The 17,533-nt window shown below is 38.7% G+C and overlaps 1 protein-coding gene across 1 annotated transcript; it reads left to right on the top strand.

Moving 5' to 3' along the window:
- LOC102190534 (olfactory receptor 226) lies at positions 5,643 to 6,581 on the top strand. Its single transcript, XM_005689737.2, has one exon. It carries the CDS (start codon positions 5,643 to 5,645, stop codon positions 6,579 to 6,581), a length of 939 nt encoding a protein of 312 aa, XP_005689794.2.

Raw genomic sequence — 17,533 nt, 5'->3', positions numbered from 1 at the left:
TCTCTACCGGCTGAGCCACTAGCTGCTGCTGCCGCTGCTGCTAAGTTGCTTTAGTCGTGTCTGACTCTGTGCGACCCCATAGACGGCAGCCCACCAGGTTCCTCCATCCCTGGGATTCTCCAGGCAAGAACGCTGGAGTGGGTTGCCATTTCCTTCTCCAATGCATGAAAGTGAAAATTGAAAGTGAAGTTGCTCAGTCCTGTCCACCAGGGAAGTATAGGTACATTGATGCATTTGATTATAGAACTCTTTGAAAGTGATAGGAAACATATGGTCTTCAGTTCAGGTCAGTTCAGTCGCTCAGTTGTGTCTGACTCTTACGACCCCATGAATCGCAGCACGCCAGGCCTCCCTGTCCATCACCAACTCCCAGAGTTCACTCAGATTCACGTCCATCGAGTCAGTGATGCCATCCAGCCATCTCATCCTCTGCCATCCCCTTCTTCTCCTGCCCTCAATCCCTCCCAGCATCAGAGTCTTTTCCAATGAGTCAACTCTTCACATGAGGTGGCCAAAGTACTGGAGTTTCAGCTTTAGTATAATTCCTGCCAAAGAAATCCCAGGGTTGATCTCCTTCAGAAAGGACTGGTTGGATCTCCTTGCAGTCCAAGGGACTCTCAAGAGTCTTCTCCAACACCACAGTTCAAAAGCATCAATTCTTCGGCGCTCAGCCTTCTTCACAGTCCAACTCTCACATCCATACATGACTAGTGGAAAAACCACAGCCTTGACTAGACGGGCCTTAGTAGGCAAAGTACTGTCTCTGCTTTTGAATATGTTATCTAGGTTGATAACATAACGTATGACCTTAAGAAAAGGTCATAACATATGACCTTAAGAAAAGGTCATAACATATGACCTTAAGAAAAGGTCATAACTTTTCTTCCAAGGAGTAATCGTCTTTTAATTTCATGGCTGCAATCAACATCTGCAGTGATTTTGGAGCCCCCCAAAATAAAGTCTGACTCTGTTTCCACTGTTTCTCCATCTATTTCCTATGGAGTGATGGGACCAGATGCCATGATCTTATGCAGCATATTGTCTTTCTAAAACCTGAAAAGTTCAAGAGCCCCATTTGTTTTGAATGAAGAAATTTAAACCTGTACCTTTCTTTTTTTAATCTTAAAGATGTATGCCCTGTATCCTCATGAGTGTTTATCAAATGGATTTCGCAGTAAATATATATTGGGACTTCCCTGGTGGCTCAGAGGTAGAGAATCTACTTGCCAGTGCAGGAGACATGAGTTTGATCCCTGATCCGGGAAGATTCCACTGGCCACAGAGCAACTAAGCCCCTGCACCACAACTATGGAGCCCACGCTCTGGAACCTGTGCTCCTCTATGAGAGAAGCCCCTGTGGCGAGAAGCCTGTGCAGTACAACTAGAGAGTAGCTCCCACTCACTGCAACTAGAAGTCCACACAGCAATGAAGACCCAACACAGTCAAAAATAAATAAGTAAATAAAATTATTTTTTAAAATAGTACATATATTGAAATGATTATGGCTGTTTTATTTAACCTATTGGTGTGGTCTGTTGGCTGATAATAATCACCAAAGGCAAACTGACATCAACTTCTAAATCTTAATGAGGTTTGCAAACATTCCTCATTTAAATAATACTACCATATCAACCAAATTAATGCTAATTCAAGCAGCTGTTGGTTTTGACAGTTTCTCGACTAACAGCATGGCAATAATATTTATGTGCATACATATTTTCCTTTATGCAAAATGGGGTTTAATACAATGTCTATGGCACTCAAAAGTAGGTTTTCATTTTAAGAGTATCTGTAGATGTTCTTTCTCTCCTCTCTGCTGCATCACGTTCTTGTGATGACTTCCTCTTGACTTTCTCAGCATTTTTTCTGTTCCTGGAGAATGAGTCTTGTTCCTATCATGGAGTTAGTCAGGCTTATGGATGGCACACAGACAATGATAAGTGTCCAATCATATTTATTTTGTCCTGATTATTCAAACATTGGGAACTGCTTCCTCCCGATTACTCAAAAGAATCTCTCAAACTCAGAATCTCAAAGACCCTTTTCTTAATCTCAAATGTTCCCACTAATAATTCTTCAGGCTGAAATTCAACAAATATTTCTTGAACCCTAGCTAACATTTTTTTTTGAGGAAAAACTATGTTCCAGGTGTTGTTCTAAGAAACTCCCATCCATATATTTAATCATCACAATTCTGTGAGATGGATGTTAGAATCATTTCCATTTTACAGGTATGGAAAAAGAGGCAGAGAGATGTGAAATAATTTTTTCAAGTCACATAGTTGAAAACAAGCAGTTTGATGATAGAGACCACATTATTAATCTCTACTTACACTGTTTCCTAGAGACTGAGATTGTGACAAACCTTTTCACAAATTTTGTTTTATTTAATCCTCAAAACATCTGTAAAATATGTTATTATCATTTTATGGCAAATCAACTGATGTATAACAAAATCCTAATTAAACAGAATATAAATTACAAACATTGAACTAAAACCCAGAAACTCTCAATTCAGTGCTCATTGTATGACATCGTGGAGTTATTAATAAGAGATGTCACCCACATGAGTTCAGAAGATAAAGGAAGAAATTTTGTGACATTATTGAGACCCTATCATGTTCCAAGCATTGTCTATATATCATGACATTTATTTCTCTTAACAACTTTTTGAGATGTATTATTCTCATTTTTTAGGTTAGGAATCTAAGGCTCACAAAGTTTAAGTAAATTGCCCAAGATTACATACTTGAGCTAGGATATAAGCCCAGACTGGCCTGGCCTAAAGCCAAAGCAGGAAAGTGGCAGGATACAAAGAAGGAAGGAGAGGGCAAGGGGAGAAGCTATGAGGTGGTAAGAGTACTGTGAACACCGCCTGCTATTCTGATGAACTTCTATTTCTTGTTTCTTAAACACACCCTTTTCCTGTCTTCTATCCCAGTCTCTCTCTCTTTCACATTTTTTTCCCCCTTGTATCTCTGCTGGTCTCTTGGGGTCTGGCTTTAAAGTCATCCTAAACATCAGAAGGAGGAGGGCAAAATGGAGACTACAGGAGGGAGGTGCAAGATAAAAGAGCCTTTCCTGGTGTGGCAGTGCTCTCTGACCACGGGAGGAAGAGAAGGTGGAGTCTCTGCAGCATCTTTCTTTGTTCTGATGCTTTAATTTTCCATCATATATGCTGTTTAAGTGGTTTCCTAGCCAGCTGGTCATCTTGGGAAGACACTGAGTCAAAGACATCTGGATAAAGTAAGTGGATTTTGTTATCTCCTGATTCCTCTTTAGTGGTCAGGTTGCCCATGTTTTCTTTCTACTCAATATATCCATCTTCCTAGTTGTCTCTACATCTAATAAAACCCAAACCCTTATCAGCATTTCTCACATCTGGTCCATTCTGATACTTAGACCAATGTAATTCTCTTTATCTTTTCCACACATAGCCTTTGTATTTATTCACACTCTGCCTAGCCTCCCTATAACTTTTGTGATCTCTCATTCCTAATTCTTTTTATATTATACTTATCTTCACCTAATCTTCTCTCATTGGATCTCTTATCTATATAGCACATTTATTTTACTTAAATACCACCCTTTTTATCAACAGAAGGTCCAAGTTTTCTGCTGTTAATCTAGCTTCCTTATATTCTATCTTGTCTCTGTAGATCTACTCATTCTTCTATATTCAATGTCTGTTTTCATTACATGTTATTCCAATTTTGTCAAAGTTTCTGGTAATTCATTTAAATTCTCTATTCAATCATTTCCATCCATTTTGTTTCTTTATATTTGATTCCTATCATTTCCAATTCATCTGTTCTATCCATATCTTTCCTTTCTTCATTTTCCTCTCTATCCATGCGTCCATACAACCATTATAATACCTTTACTATTTAGTTCTTAAGCAGACCCTAAAATAAGAATCACTGTCAAAAGAAGAGACAAAAATACCTGTAAATAATCTTTATTTGTAGAAATATGGGTAGTTTTGGAAGATGACAATTGAGAAACTAAAACGTGAAAAGTAAATAATGCCTAAGAACAGTTTATTTTTTCTTTCTTTCTTTTTTGTTCCTGGGAGCAATTTTGACAGAGAAGAATATATGCAAATCACAGAATCTTTGCTATACCATTAAGGCTATATGCGGCCACTTTGGCATGGGGTTCCTCTTTTATTTCATATCTACCTAAGCAGCAGCAGCACTGACACAACTAGTAAAAGTGATATGTGGGCTTTCCCAGGCTCTGATATTAGAGAAAGAGTGATGGGAGGGACCTGAACAAATCAGTGAAAAAGAACAGGAAGAAAGGACAACTAACGGTTCTATGAGGAGATGCCACATGAGTCAATATTTGAAAGTTAAGTAGAAATTAGGTGATACATTAGGTGCTGGATGCCCAGAGCTGCAGGGTATAAAAAATAGTGCAGGCTGTGACAAGAGATAACACCTTGTTTGGTGACACCTTGTTAAATAGCTTGAACTTGATTGTGTAGACAGTGTGGCACCATGGAAGGTTTTAAGCAGGGGAATGAAATGCTCAGATTTAAGCTTTAGGGGAGAGACTATAGGCAGTAAGGTCAATTAGGAGCCTAATCTTTTAAATTTATTTGCTTATTTTCAAATGTGCAGAGCATCAAAGGTGAAGGCAGAAGAGATTAACAGATACACAGGAATATCTAAGGCCAAAGGGGTCAAATGCACAGTTAATCGCACATGAGGTGGGTATTGAGAATGAAGGATCAGAGTTAAGGTTCTGATGACAGCTATAATTTAGAAGTCCCCATTTAAGAAGCTAGTAAAGAATAGGTGTGGCAGATTAAACTTTCAGGAATGAGAAGATGAAGACATGTCTCTACCACCAGATTACGAGCTCCTTGCAGACTAGGTACATGTCTCATTTACCTTTCCTCTACCACAACTCAGCCTATAGTCTGGAATGTATTTGATCCACAAATTCTTTTGAAATAAATACATGGTGGGTGTGGATGGTAAGAATGGGAGTGATGGGAAATGTGAACCAGAGATATGACATTTTGTAACTGCATTAAAGCACTCATCCCAGTATTCTTGCCTGGAAAGCTCCATGGACAGAGGAGCCTGATACTGAGAAATGCTCAAGCACTGCTCTCAAAGCATAAAGAAAAGAGAAACTCAGGTATAAACTTCTTAGCAGTTTGGATGTTTTCAGATTCCATATAAAACAGAGACACACAGTATTTGTCTTTCTCTCTCTGGTTTATTTTACTTATCATAATGCCTTTAAGATATAAATTATTTCTTCAAAACAAGTCATGATGCAGCTCATAGACAAATTCTCACTTCAGAGCAGCTAAGACTCTTAATATTTTTGGTTTTGATCTATATTTTTCAGGGACCAACTGATGCTTATCAATCCATGCTTCTCCAAGGGCCGGAATACACTCTCATCCTATTCCAATACAAGGTAGTTTATTTTTGTCTACTTTTGTCTTAGCTCATTTCCAGATTACAGAAGAAAACAATGGCTTCAGTTCAGTGATGAAGGACATGCATACTCGCATTGCCTTCTGCCACTATAATCCCAGCGGGAGGAAGACTGAGTTTCTGCTGCTGCCTCCTGAACACACTCTATTCTCCCCTGAAAAGCAAGGGGCATGACCGACACCATGGAGAGGAAGAACCAGAGTGGGAGAGTGAGTGAGTTTGTGTTGCTGGGCTTCCCAGCTCCAGTACCACTGCGGGCACTATTATTTGCCCTTTCTCTGTTAGCCTATGTGTTGGTGCTGACTGAGAACATACTCATCATTGTGGCAATCAGGAACTACCCCAGCCTCCACAAACCCATGTATTTCTTTCTGGCTAATATGTCCTTCCTGGAGATTTGGTACGTGACAGTCACTATTCCCAAGATGCTGGCTGGCTTTATTGGGTCCAGACAGGGCCATGGACAGCTAATCTCCTTTGAGGGCTGCATGACACAGCTCTACTTTTTCCTGGGCCTGGGCTGCACTGAGTGTGTTCTCCTTGCAGTTATGGCTTATGATCGCTATGTGGCCATCTGTATTGTCAGTGGCCAGCTGTGTGTGCAGCTGGCAGCTGGCTCCTGGGCTGGAGGTTTTGGCATTTCCATGGTCAAAGTTTTTCTCATTTCTCGCCTCTCTTACTGTGGCCCCAACATCATCAACCACTTTTTCTGTGATGTCTCTCCATTGCTCAACCTTTCATGCACTGACATGTCCACAGCAGAGCTTACAGACTTTGTCCTGGCCATTTTTATCCTACTGGGGCCACTCTCTGTCACTGGAGCCTCCTACATGGCCATCACCAGTGCTGTGATGCGCATTCCCTCCGCTGCTGGGCGCCATAAAGCCTTTTCCACCTGTGCCTCTCACCTTACCGTGGTGGTCATCTTCTATGCAGCCAGTATCTTCATCTATGCCCGCCCAAAGGCACTCTCAGCTTTTGACACCAACAAGCTGGTGTCTGTGCTTTATGCTGTCATTGTACCACTGCTCAACCCCATCATTTACTGCCTGCGCAACCAAGAAGTAAAGAGAGCCTTACGCCATACTCTACACCTGCACCAGGGTCATGACGCTAACTAAGCCTGGGAAAGCTAGCACAAGTAGAAGGGAGGTATTAAATCTTAGAGAAATAACTAGGTTTCCCTGGTGGTTCAGTGGTAAAAGTTCCACCTACAATGCAGGAGACCACTGGCAGGGTAGGAGAAGTGGTTTGATCCCTGGGTTGGGAAGATCCCCTGGAGGAGGAAATGGCAACCTCTTCCAGTATTCTGCCTGGAGAATCCCATGGACAGAGAAGACTGGTGGGCTACGGTCCATGGGTTCACAAGAGGGAGACACGACTTAGTGACTAAACTACCACCACCAGTGCTCTTAAACTTAGGATCTATGTCTTCTAAGAAGTGCAGAGGAGCTCTTAGAGCCTAAATTAGGGACTAGAGTTTTTCAAGGCACCACCAAGGAACTAATTCAGGACAAGGAAGAGAGGTGAATTACAAGCTGGAAGTTGGATTTCTTCAAGACAAGGTCTTAGCATACAGGCTAGAACTTGATCTCATGTTGTCTGTTCTACTGTAATTTACATAGAACAGGTCCATGAAGCATATATCCTGGTGGGGTGGAAAGGGGTGACTATGAGCATAAAACATGACTGAACTCCAATATTTAAGGCAAAAAGAAAATGCAGAGCTATTATCTAAGTGGCTCTTCCTGGATTTGATACTGAATTTTAGTTCTGAGACAGAAGATACAAAAAAGGGAAGCAGAAGGAGAAAAGCCATTCAAGGAAGCATAGGCTTCATTATGGAAAAGCATCAGGAGACTTCTGGATGAGACCTCTTCTAGTTGGAGGATACCAATTGTAGCTCATGAAATAGTGGGACCGTAACTGATCATGCTAGTGTGAATTATAAGGCAGGGAGACAGAAAACTGTGAATTTTTATATTGGCAATATATCACCCCTTGGGCTATGGGGGTTCAGAGCTTCATTTCCTGACTTATCAAGGTCAGTGCCCACATTGAACTAGCGACTGGGTGCAGTTGTTTATTTAATACTCAGTCTCCCTAATTAGACTATAAGCTCCAAGGAACCAGAGATCACATTTGTTTGTTCATTTTATTAGCAGGACTCAGAATATTGTTTAGCACATGATAGCTATAAAGAAATATAGTAAAGGAATACAATTTGGAGCCATGTAGGCAAAGGATCTGTGTAACATCTATAGGTAGTTTTCGCAGGTTTCAGAAACTAAACCTTGTACATCTTGCTAGGATACAAGTGGGTACAAAGTTGCACAGCTTGCTAGAAGAAAAGTTGGCAGTATGTATCATAAATGCTAAAAATATTGAAAACATTTGAAACACAAATATTTGATTAAGAAATATCAAACTTCTTAATAGTGAATACAGACATTTGTATTTACTGTAAGAAAAATATGGAAATATATTAAACTTCCACAGAAGACTGATTAATTAATTTTTAGTCTATACATTAAGTGAAATATCATGCCGACATTAAAATGCTATACTTTAAATAGAGGTAATGACAGAAAAATATTCTTAATATAATAAATGCAAATATTAGGTTATGAACGTATCAAAATACTACACTGTACAAAATAGCATCGGTCTTACTTGTTCATTTATTTAAAGATGACCAGAAGGAATTTGACTGAAATCTTAGCAGTATTATGCAATGAACCCCTTTTTCTTATAAACTGCATTCTGGGCAAAGGTATTACCAGCATATTTATTTAAATAAACATTTCTTGGCCAATAAAATACGCAACTTTATTCATCTGGACAGAGAGATGGTTAGAGGGTATGTCAGTGTGATTTTTGGAAATGTAACTCCTTACAGTCAACCAAGACTCAGAACAATAGGCTACTTCTCTTTGCAAGTGTAGGGGCCTTGTGTTGTTGCAATTTACTTTCCTATATATGTCTACAGCTTAATAAAGCATATGAAAAGCTATAATCTATATAAAAATATTGAATCACTCTATTGTATACCTGAAACAAATATAATATTGTAAATCAACTATATTTTGATTTTAAAAAAGTATATGAAAAGTTATTAGCAATGTTATCATTAGGCATTATTAGCTAGTCTCTATTTATTAAAAATTTTAATATAATATTCATATCTATTTGTGCCAAAACAGTTACATAAACTTATAAGTATCTTACCATGACAATTGATAAATGACTGGATATGCAGTTCACCAAAAATCTATCTTCTGCCTCTGTCATCGAATAAGTATCTGAAATTGGGTAGTGGTCTGGGAAGGGAATGTCCTCTTCTGGGCATCAGTAGTGTAGCTATTTTATGAGCCTCCTTATCAGTGAACTCCAATTAGCAGAAAGTAAACACCTGTCACTAAAAAGCCTCTTGATGAAAGTGAAAGAGGAGAGTGAAAAAGTTGGCTTAAAGCTCAACATTCAGAAAACGAAGATCATGGCATCCGGTCCCATCACTTCAAGGGAAATAGATGGGGAAACAGTGGAAATAGTGTCAGACTTTATTTTTTTGGGCTCCAAAATCACTGCAGATGGTGATTGCAGCCATGAAATTAAAAGACGCTTACTCCTTGGAAGGAAAGTTATGACCAACCTAGATAGCATATTCAAAAGCAGAGACATTACTTTGCCAACAAAGGTCCGTCTAGTCAAGGCTATGGTTTTTCCTGTGGTCATGTATGGATGTGAAAGTTAGACTGTGAAGAAAGCTGAGTGTCAAAGAATTGATGCTTTTGAACTGTGGTGTTGGAGAAGACTCTTGAGAGTCCCTTGGACTGCAAGGAGATCCATCCAGTCCATTCTAAAGGAGATCAGTCCTGGGTGCTCTTTGGAAGGAATGATGCTAAAGCTGAAACTCCAATACTCTGGCCACCTCATGTGAAGAGTTGACTCACTGGATGCTGGGGAGGATTGGGGGCAGGAGGAGAAGGGGACGACAGAGGATGAGATGGCTGGATGGCTGGATGGCATCACCGACTTGATGGATGTGAGTCTGAGTGAACTCCGGGAGTTGGTGATGGACAGGGAGGCTTGGCATGCTGCAATTCATGGGGTCACAGAGTCGGACATGACTGAGCAACTGAACTGAACTGAACTGAAACACCTGTGATGTTAATTTCCTTTATTGTGCTTTTCTTTCCCCTCCAAGCTTTTTACAATAAAGTGTGTGTGTGTTTTTAATTTTTTTAGTTAAAAAAAATCCTCCAATTCTGACTTCAAAATTTGAAACCAAATACTTCAGGTGTAGGAAACAAGTTTAGCATAATCTCCTGCACTTATTTATCTTTTGATTATAAAACTGAGATGTTTGAGTGAGTCAATGTTAACTCTGCTGGGATTGACACATCTCCTGACTTGGATGACATGTTCACAGTCATATTATCCTCAGACTCATGTTGAATTTGATATTCCAAACCTAAGATTTTCAAATGAACTATTAATCATCAGATAAGTATTCTTCATCATCCATTGATGTAATTATTTGTCCATAAAATTAGATAGAAGACTTTAAAAAATTCTTATTACATTTGATCCTATTTATATCAAATCATCTTTATAATTGCAAAATTTTCAAAACATTGATAAATGATGTGGCTCTTTTGTGATTTCCTTTGGCCAGGGTATTGTCTGGGGGAAGTCTCCAGTCTCCTTCATCATTATAGGAAATAGGAGTACTGGATCCAGACAGGATCTTTCAGACAGGAGAGAGATTGAGAGTGGCCAGAGGCAACAAATATCTACACAGCATGTGAGGATCAACGTAGACAGCTTTTGTCCTCAAAAATGTCTACTGGTTATCATTACCATCTTTTACAGGGAGGAAGGAGGGAGGGGGGTTCAGGATGGGGAACACGTGTATACCTGTGGCGGATTCATGTTGATGTATGGCAAAACCAATACAATATTGTAATTAACCTCCAATTAAAATAAATAAATTTATATTTTAAAAAATGTCGAGAGTCTCTCTGAATACTAGCATGAAGGTAAGACTTCTAGGCCTCACCTCCTTGGGAAGGTGCAGCATCATTGCTGAGAAGACCCCCCCCGCCCCCCAGGCTGGCCTGCCCTCCCCCACCAGGACACACACAACCTCCTCCTCCAAGATGAGGACAGATGCACCAAAGAGAGAGAAGAAACCCAGCTCCACCCACCAAAACTCCAACACAAGCCTCCCTAACCAGGAAACCTTGACAAGCCACTGATAGAACCCCACCCAAAGTGAGGAAGCTCCATAATAAAGAGAACTCCACAAATTTCCAGAATATAAAAAGGCCACCCCAAACGCAGCAATATAACCAAGATGAAGAGACAGAGGAATACTTAGCAGGTAAAGGAACAGGAGAGTTGCCCACCAAACCAAACAAAAGAGGAAGAAGTAGGGAATCTACCTGAGAAGGAATTCCGAATATTGATAGTGAAAATGATCCAAAATCTTGAAATCAAAATGGAAACACAGATAAATAGCCTAGAGACAAGGATTGAGAAGATGTAAGAAAGGTTTAACAAGGACCTAGAAGAAATAAAAAAGAGTCAAAATATAATGAATAACGCAATAAATGAGATCAGAAACACTCTGGAGGCAACACATAGTAGAATAACGGAGGCAGAAGATAGGATTAGTGAAATAGAAGATAGAATGGTAGAAATAAATGAATCAGAGAGGAAACAAGAAAAACGAATTAAAAGAAACGAGGACAATCTCAGAGACCTCCAGGACAATATGAAACGCTCCAACATTCGAATTATAGGAGTCCCAGAAGAAGAAGACAGAAAGAAAGATCATGAGAAAATCCTTGAGGAGATAATAGTTGAAAACTTCCCTAAAATGGGGAAGGAAATAATCACCCAAGTCCAAGAAACACAGAGAGTTCCAAATAGGATAAACCCAAGGCGAAACACCCCAAGACACATATTAATCAAATTAACAAAGATCAAACACAAAGAACAAATATTAAAAGCAGCAAGGGAAAAACAACAAATAACACACAAGGGGATCCCCATAAGGATAACAGCTGATCTTTCAATAGAAACTCTTCAGGCCAGGAGGGAATGGCAAGACATACTTAAAGTGATGAAAGACAATAACCTACAGCCCAGATTACTGTATCCAGCAAGGATCTCATTCAAATACGAAGGAGAAATCAAAAGCTTTACAGACAAGCAAAAGCTGAGAGAATTCAGCACCACCAAACCAGCTCTCCAACAAATTCTAAAGGATATCCTCTAGACAGGAAACATGAAAAGGGTGTATAAACCCGAACCCAAAACAATAAAGTAAATGGTAATGGGATCATACTTATCAATAATCACCTTAAACATAAATGGGTTGAACGCCCCAACCAAAAGACAAAGACTGGCCGAATGGATACAAAAACAAGACCCCTCTATATGCTGCTTACAAGAGACCCACCTCAAAACAAGGGACACATACAGACTGAAAGTGAAGGGCTGGAAAAAGATATACCACGCAAACAGAGACCAAAAGAAAGCAGGAGTGGCAATACTCATATCCGATAAAATAGACTTTAAAACAAAGGCTGTGAAAAGAGACAAAGAAGGCCACTACATAATGATCAAAGGAACAATCCAAGAAGAAGATATAACAATTATAAATATATATGCACCCAATATAGGAGCACCACAATATGTAAGAGAAATGATAACAAGTATGAAAGGGGAAATCAACAATAACACAATAATAGTGGGAGACTTTAATACCCCACTCACACCTATGGACAGATCAACTAAACAGAAAATTAACAAAGAAACGCAAACTTTAAATGATACATTAGATCAGTTAGACCTAGTTGATATCTGTAGGACATTTCACCCCAAAACAATGAATTTCACCTTTTTTTCAAGTGCTCATGGAACCTTCTCCAGGATAGATCACATCCTGGGCCATAAATCTAAACTTGATAAATTCAAAAAAATCGAAATCATTCCAAGCATCTTTTCTGACCATAATGCATTAAGATTAGATCTCAATTACAGGAGGAAAACTATTAAAAATTCCAACATATGGAGGTTGAACAACACACTTCTGAATAACCAACAAATCACAGAAGAAATCAAAAAAGAAATCAAAATATGCATAGAAACTAATGAAAATGAAAACACAACAACCCAAAACCTGTGGGACACTATAAAAGCAGTGCTAAGAGGAAAGTTCATAGTAATACAGGCATACCTCAAGAAACAAGAAAAAAGTCAAATAAATAACCTAACTCTACAACTAAAGCAACTAGAAAAGGAAGAGTTGGAGAACCCCAGAGTTAGTAGAAGGAAAGAAATCTTAAAAATTAGGGCAGAAATAAATGCAAAAGAAACAAAAGAGACCATAGCAAAAATCAACAAAGCCAAAAGCTGGTTCTTTGAAAGGATAAATAAAATTGACAAACCATTAGCCAGACTCATCAAGAAGCAAAGAGAGAAAAATCAAATCAATAAAATTAGAAATGAAAATGGAGGGATCACAACAGACAACACAGAAATACAAAGGATCATAAGAGACTACTATCAGCAATTGTATGCCAATAAAATGGACAACGTGGAAGAAATGGACAAATTCTTAGAAAAGCACAATTTTCCAAAACTGAACCAGGAAGAAATAGAAAATCTTAACAGACCCATCACAAGCACGGAAATTGAAACGGTAATCAGAAATCTTCCAGCAAACAAAAGCCCAGGTCCAGACGGCTTCACAGCTGAATTCTACCAAAAATTTCGAGAGGAGCTAACACCTATCCTCCTCAAACTCTTCCAGAAAATTGCAGAGGAAGGTAAACTTCCAAACTCATTCTATGAGGCCACCATCACCCTAATACCAAAACCTGACAAAGATGTCACAAAAAAAGAAAACTACAGGCCAATATCACTGATGAACATAGATGCAAAAATCCTCAACAAAATTCTAGCAATCAGAATCCAACAACACATTAAAAAGATCATACACCATGATCAAGTGGGCTTTATCCCAGGGATGCAAGGATTCTTCAATATCCGCAAATCAATCAATGTAATTCACCACATTAACAAACTGAAAAATAAAAACCATATGATTATCTCAATAGATGCAGAGAAGGCCTTTGACAAAATTCAACATCCATTTATGATAAAAACTCTCCAGAAAGCAGGAATAGAAGGAACATACCTCAACATAATAAAAGCTATCTATGACAAACCCACAGCAAACATTATCCTCAATGGTGAAAAATTGAAAGCATTTCCCCTAAAGTCAGGAACAAGACAAGGGTGTCCACTTTCACCGCTACTATTCAACATAGTTCTGGACGTTTTGGCCACAGCAATTAGAGCAGAAAAAGAAATAAAAGGAATCCAAATTGGAAAAGAAGAAGTAAAACTCTCACTGTTTGCAGATGACATGATCCTCTACATGGAAAACCCTAAAGACTCCACCAGAAAATTACTAGAGCTAATCAATGAATATAGTAAAGTTGCAGGATATAAAATCAACACACAGAAATCCCTTGCATTCCTATACACGAATAATGAGAAAGTAGAAAAAGAAATTAAGGAAACAATTCCATTCACCATTGCAACAAAAAGATTAAAATACTTAGGAATATATCTACCTAAAGAAACTAAAGACCTATATATAGAAAACTATAAAACACTGATGAAAGAAATCAAAGAGGACACTAATAGATGGAGAAATATACCATGTTCATGGATCGGAAGAATCAATATAGTGAAAATGAGTATACTACCCAAAGCAATTTACAAATTCAATGCAATCCCTATCAAGCTACCAGCCACATTTTTCACAGAACTAGAACAAATAATTTCAAGATTTGTATGGAAATACAAAAAACCTCGAATAGCCAAAGCAATCTTGAGAAAGAAGAATGGAACTGGAGGAATCAACTTGCCTGACTTCAGGCTCTACTACAAAGCCACAGTCATCAAGACAGTATGGTACTGGCACAAAGACAGACATATAGATCAATGGAACAAAATAGAAAGCCCAGAGATAAATCCACACACATATGGACACCTTATCTTTGACAAAGGAGGCAAGAATATACAATGGAGTAAAGACAATCTCTTTAACAAGTGGTGCTGGGAAAACTGGTCAACCACTTGTAAAAGAATGAAACTAGATCACTTTCTAACACCACACACAAAAATAAACTCAAAATGGATTAAAGATCTAAATGTAAGACCAGAAACTATAAAACTCCTAGAGGAGAACATAGGCAAAACACTCTCAGACATAAATCACAGCAGGATCCTCTATGATCCACCTCTCAGAATTCTGGAAATAAAAGCAAAAATAAACAAATGGGATCTAATTAAAATTAAAAGCTTCTGCACAACAAAGGAAAATATAAGCAAGGTGAAAAGACAGCCTTCAGAATGGGAGAAAATAATAGCAAATGAAGCAACTGACAAACAACTAATCTCAAAAATATACAAACAACTTCTGTAGCTCAATTCCAGAAAAATAAATGACCCAATCAAAAAATGGGCAAAAGAACTAAATAGACATTTCTCCAAAGAAGACATACGGATGGCTAACAAACACATGAAAAGATGCTCAACATCACTCATTATTAGAGAAATGCAAATCAAAACCACAATGAGGTACCACTTCACACCAGTCAGAATGGCTGCGATCCAAAAATCTGCAAGCAATAAATGCTGGAGAGGGTGTGGAGAAAAGGGAACCCTCCTACACTGTTGGTGGGAATGCAAACTAGTACAGCCACTATGGAGAACAGTGTGGAGATTCCTTAAAAAATTGCAAATAGAACTACCTTATGACCCAGCAATCCCACTGCTGGGCATACACACCGAGCAAACCAGAATTGAAAGAGACACATGTACCCCAATGTTCATTGCAGCACTGTTTATAATAGCCAGGACATGGAAACAACCTAGATGTCCATCAGCAGATGAATGGATAAGAAAGCTGTGGTACATATACACAATGGAGTATTACTCAGCCATTAAAAAGAATTCATTTGAATCAGTTCTGATGAGATGGATGAAACTGGAGCCGATTATACAGAGTGAAGTAAGCCAGAAAGAAAAACACCAATACAGTATACTAACACATATATATGGAATTTAGGAAGATGGCAATGATGACCCTGTATGCAAGACAGGGAAAGAGACACAGATGTGTATAATGGACTTTTGGACTCAGAGGGAGAGGGAGAGGGTGGGATGATTTGGGAGAATGACATTCTAACATGTATACTATCATGTAAGAATTGAATCGCCAGTCTATGTCTGATGCAGGATACAGCATGCCTGGAGCTGGTGCATGGGGATGACCCAGAGAGATGTTATGGGGAGGGAGGTGGGAGGGGGGTTCATGTTTGGGAACGCATGTAAGAATTAAAGATTTTAAAATTTAAAAAAAAAAATAAAAAATAAAACATTTTAAATCTTAAAAAAAAAAAAAAATGTCTACTGGTTCCCATCAATTTTGAATAAACTCCTTCTATAGTACTAAATACCCTATCCTGCTACATTAAGAATCCCTTACAGTTGTGAAATTCAAGTAAAGACTAAAACTATCAAATCCTGGGGACTAAGAGATAGGACACCTAAAAGGAATGTGATATTCATTGGAATTCAAGTAAAGACTAAAACTATCAAATTCTGGGGGCTAAGAGACAGGACACCTAAAAGGAATGTGATATCTCATTGGATCCTGGAATGTAAAAAGAATATGGGAAACCTGGTAAAGTATGAATAAAACCTGGAGTTTAGTAACCAAAAAAATGTACAAATCTTGCTTTCTTAGTTTTGAAAGTGTACACTGTAAGGTCAGGGGATAATATTAGGAGAAACAAACTAGTAAAATATGAGAAGTCTCTTTAAAACGTTTCTGCAAATCCAACATTATTCCAAAATAAAAAAGTTTACTTAAAAAGGAATACATTATCAGTCTTTTTATACTAAATAATTGAATAGGATTCAGTTGATTTCAGTGACTCCATATTAACTTTTTCACAATTTTCTGGATTTTCAATTCTTATGAAATTCATGCATTGATGCTGGTTTAATTTAGGAAGGAAGAGTTAAGGACTGATAAGGAAGAGTTAAAGTATAAATGACACTGTTTTTGCTTTATATATTTAGCAACTCTAACTAATAACACTGGCTCTTTTAGGTGTTACTATTTGCAGCAGGCAAGCAGAGACGAGAGAGGGCTTACAGCACAGATGTTTTCATTTTCTCTTACAGTCATTCCTTAGGGGGATAATACCTTCCTGATTTTCATGTTCCATAGTCTCATTTCTTGAACACCAGTGATCTAGATTTCTAGAATAGTGCCAACTCACCACATGGACAAAGAATATGAATGGATGGAGTATGGGAAGGGCTAGGCCCAGCCTTAGTTTTTTTAAAGAACAAAACAGGTATGTTTCTATTGGACTTCCTGATATAGAAGGTAGTGTGTTATGAGTAGATAGTATAAATGATAAATAATAAAAATAATTTTTATTTTAAATAAAATGCTGACACTGCTCAGTGAATCGTTTAGAAACAAACTCTTGTCTGACTGTGTTACTGGACAAAAACAAAGTTAGACTACAAACATCCATCATTTTTGACTTGTATTTGGAGATAGGTAGGAAAACACTCTGGAGTAGGAAACAGCAACTGCCTCCAGTGTTGTCTGGAAAATCCCATGGACAGAGAGTCTGGCAGCCTGTGGCCCATGGGGCTGCAAACAGTCAGATGCGACTGAGCAGTTGGGCACAGGAAGACCCTACTGCACTTGGTTTGTACGTGAGGGAAATTGATTTCCCCTCAAGGCCTCGATACAGAAGTGTTCCGTTCAGTTCAGTTCAGTGGCTCAGTCGTGTCCGACTCTTTGCGACCCCATGAATCGCAGCACGCCAGGCCTCTCTGTCCATCACCAACTCCCGGAGTTCACTCAAACACGTCAGTCGAGTTGGTGATGCCATCCAGCCATCTCATCCTCTGTTGTCCCCTTCTCCTCCTGCCCTCAATCCCTCCCAGCATCAGAATC

This window comes from Capra hircus, chromosome 15, assembly GCF_001704415.2.
Source record: "Capra hircus breed San Clemente chromosome 15, ASM170441v1, whole genome shotgun sequence".
Lineage (NCBI taxonomy): Eukaryota > Metazoa > Chordata > Mammalia > Artiodactyla > Bovidae > Capra > Capra hircus.
This window is presented reverse-complemented; position numbering and strand designations above follow the sequence as displayed.

What these genes read in the sequence shown, in the direction of transcription:
- LOC102190534 (XM_005689737.2), top strand. Translation starts at nt 5,643, where the DNA reads ATGGAGAGGAAGAACCAGAGTGGGAGAGTGAGTGAGTTTGTGTTGCTG.